Source organism: Condylura cristata, unplaced genomic scaffold (genome assembly GCF_000260355.1).
Source record: "Condylura cristata isolate star-nosed mole 26May11 unplaced genomic scaffold, ConCri1.0 scaffold00027, whole genome shotgun sequence".
Lineage (NCBI taxonomy): Eukaryota > Metazoa > Chordata > Mammalia > Eulipotyphla > Talpidae > Condylura > Condylura cristata.
Window position 1 is genome coordinate 6,997,083 of NW_004567128.1, and position 2,217 is coordinate 6,999,299.

At 43.4% G+C, this 2,217-nt stretch overlaps 1 protein-coding gene across 1 annotated transcript in view; it reads left to right on the top strand.

The window, feature by feature from the left end:
- The window catches only part of CDKL5 (cyclin-dependent kinase-like 5), a 144,901-nt gene extending 143,410 nt beyond the window's left edge, over nucleotides 1-1,491 (top strand). Inside the window, exon 20 of the mRNA XM_012730240.1 lies at nucleotides 1,214-1,491. Within this exon, the coding sequence (XP_012585694.1) occupies nucleotides 1,214-1,491 (278 nt within the window). The remainder of the gene's footprint in view (nucleotides 1-1,213) is intronic.
- Nucleotides 1,492-2,217: the final 726 nt, after the last annotated feature.

A 2,217-nucleotide genomic window follows, 5' to 3' on the forward strand; every position in this document is an offset into this window, starting at 1 on the left:
AGTATTTTCAGCTTTATGAAGGTGTGTGCAATATTGTATGTGAAGGGCCAACTGGCTCCTCGCAGCCGCAAATGCTAGTCAGGGATCTTAGAGCCACAGAGTCCCTTAGGGATCGCCACCCCACAGGTCTTGTGTGAGAATGATAGCGTGCCGTTGGGAAAGAAATGTTCTTGCCAGTTTCTCCCCTTACGTTCCAGCTTTAGCGCAATTCCTGCTGAACTTGGGAAAGCTAGGACGTGTTCTGACCCTGCAAGGGACAGATAATTCATGTCGACCGACGCCCTTACCACAGATTTTTTTCTGCCTAGACTAAATGTGGGGTTATTGTAATCCAAGAGTATATCCCTTTGAAGGGTTAGCAGATGAATTAACTGTATGTCTTAAATTGTTTTCTAAACTTCCATATTTGATAGGATTTGTAACATTTATTTATAATTACTATTGTACTGTTATAATCATACCTTTTATGTTAAATGTAAAGTTATTTTGAGCTGTTTGGAACATTGTGAAGCAGTGGGACAGCTACAGTAGTTTCTATAAAAACTAAGCAGTAACATTTATATATTGCATCTGGAGTATTTTATTCTATATATAAATATATATGGTAAATGTCTGTTTTATAAATATAATCATTTAAAGAAAGTATCGTTATGACACTATCTGCCATATTTTTATACATTTGTGATATGAAGTGAGTATTAGACTTCTAATCAAGGGAGTTGAGTTGTGGCTGTGCGGCTGGAAGAGTAGGAACCTTGCTCAGCTTTCAGGCCTAGCAGTAGCTTCTAGACGCAGTCCTTGGCAGCAGAGGAGATGCAGCGCCTTCTTCCAGACCCACATCGGAGCGGAGTCAGCTGGGCTGGTGGGAAGTCCAGTTGGCCTCACCTCCAGCCTCACATGGTTGGTTCTTGTTCACGTCCAGGGACATTCCTTGCACCTGAGGGGAGAACAGATTCAGGGTTATTCGTGGGTCCTTGTAGAGAGAATGTGCAATTTAGCATCAGTGTAGAGCGTAGACCAAAGATTTGCCAGCGAACATTCCTAGTTGCAAGGTTGTAAGAGGCACCAGTCTGCAGCTCTTGCAAACCAGCTCAGTGCTCCTGAATCCTGTGCACTGTACCGGGCTCTTGGCTGGTGGGGTGTGAGATACACGTGTGGCATCTCTATTTCTAAATGCTCTTTGGTTAATCCTCTTTCCAATATACTTTAAAAGCTCCTGAAGCAACTCCAGATGTAGATGCAATTACTATGCCCATTTTTTTCTCCCTGGGACTGTCCATCTATAGTGAGGTTATCATGCCTGTCAACACACGCACGGTCAAATCAGGCCTCCGCTTTCCCTCGTTTCATCTCCTTCAACTCCCAAGTTACTCCCGAGTCATCGAGGCCACTGGCCAGCAGGGCCGTGGTGTCTGTAGGCCATCCTTGACAGAAATCACCACAACACCGTCCTCCACCAAAAGTATTAGCTTTCTGGAAGTAGTCTCTTAGCAATAATACTTTTAGCAATCCCCTTCCACCTCTCAAAGAGGTAACTTCTCAGTATTTATTACTTGTCCCTGGATTATGAGAATGTCAGCCCCTGAATCAAGTCAACTGTAACCGAAATGAGCTGAGTAACTGTTCCCCTTCCCCCAAGATTTTGAGAATCATTACTCCGACGATTATAAAGAAAAAGGTCTTAGTTTCTTTGAAGCTTCAACTGTGTGCATATTGCATTTTTATATCACTACTATAATGATGTGTATTGATTATATATAGAGGTCATTTTAAGGTGCTTTTTATTTAATTTTAATAAGTGCAATAGGCACTAAGATGAAACTCACCTGGGTACTAGCATTGAAACAATTTGATTCAAAGCAGTAGTCTGCATGCTCTTTGGTTCTTTTTATATCTCGTTTCTTTCACCAGTTCAGTACTGTTCGAGTGGCTCTGAATTCTGGCTTTTCCCAGGCAGCTGCTCAGTTATGTAAGTGACGTGGACCTTAGCAGTTATTGCCTGGATGCTAACGACTCCAAACAGGTGTGTAACTCTTCTTTTCATGTTCAGTCTCTACCTTGGATCCCCTTGCGAACCAGAAACTGCGTTTTTCCCTCTGGAAAGACTTGTCACTGTGCTGTGCACTTCTGAACTGTGCAGTCACATCGCTGCGCTCTGGCACTTGAGGGGCTGGATCCCAGGCCCTCCACGCTAACGCTGGGATCGCGATGTTTGCA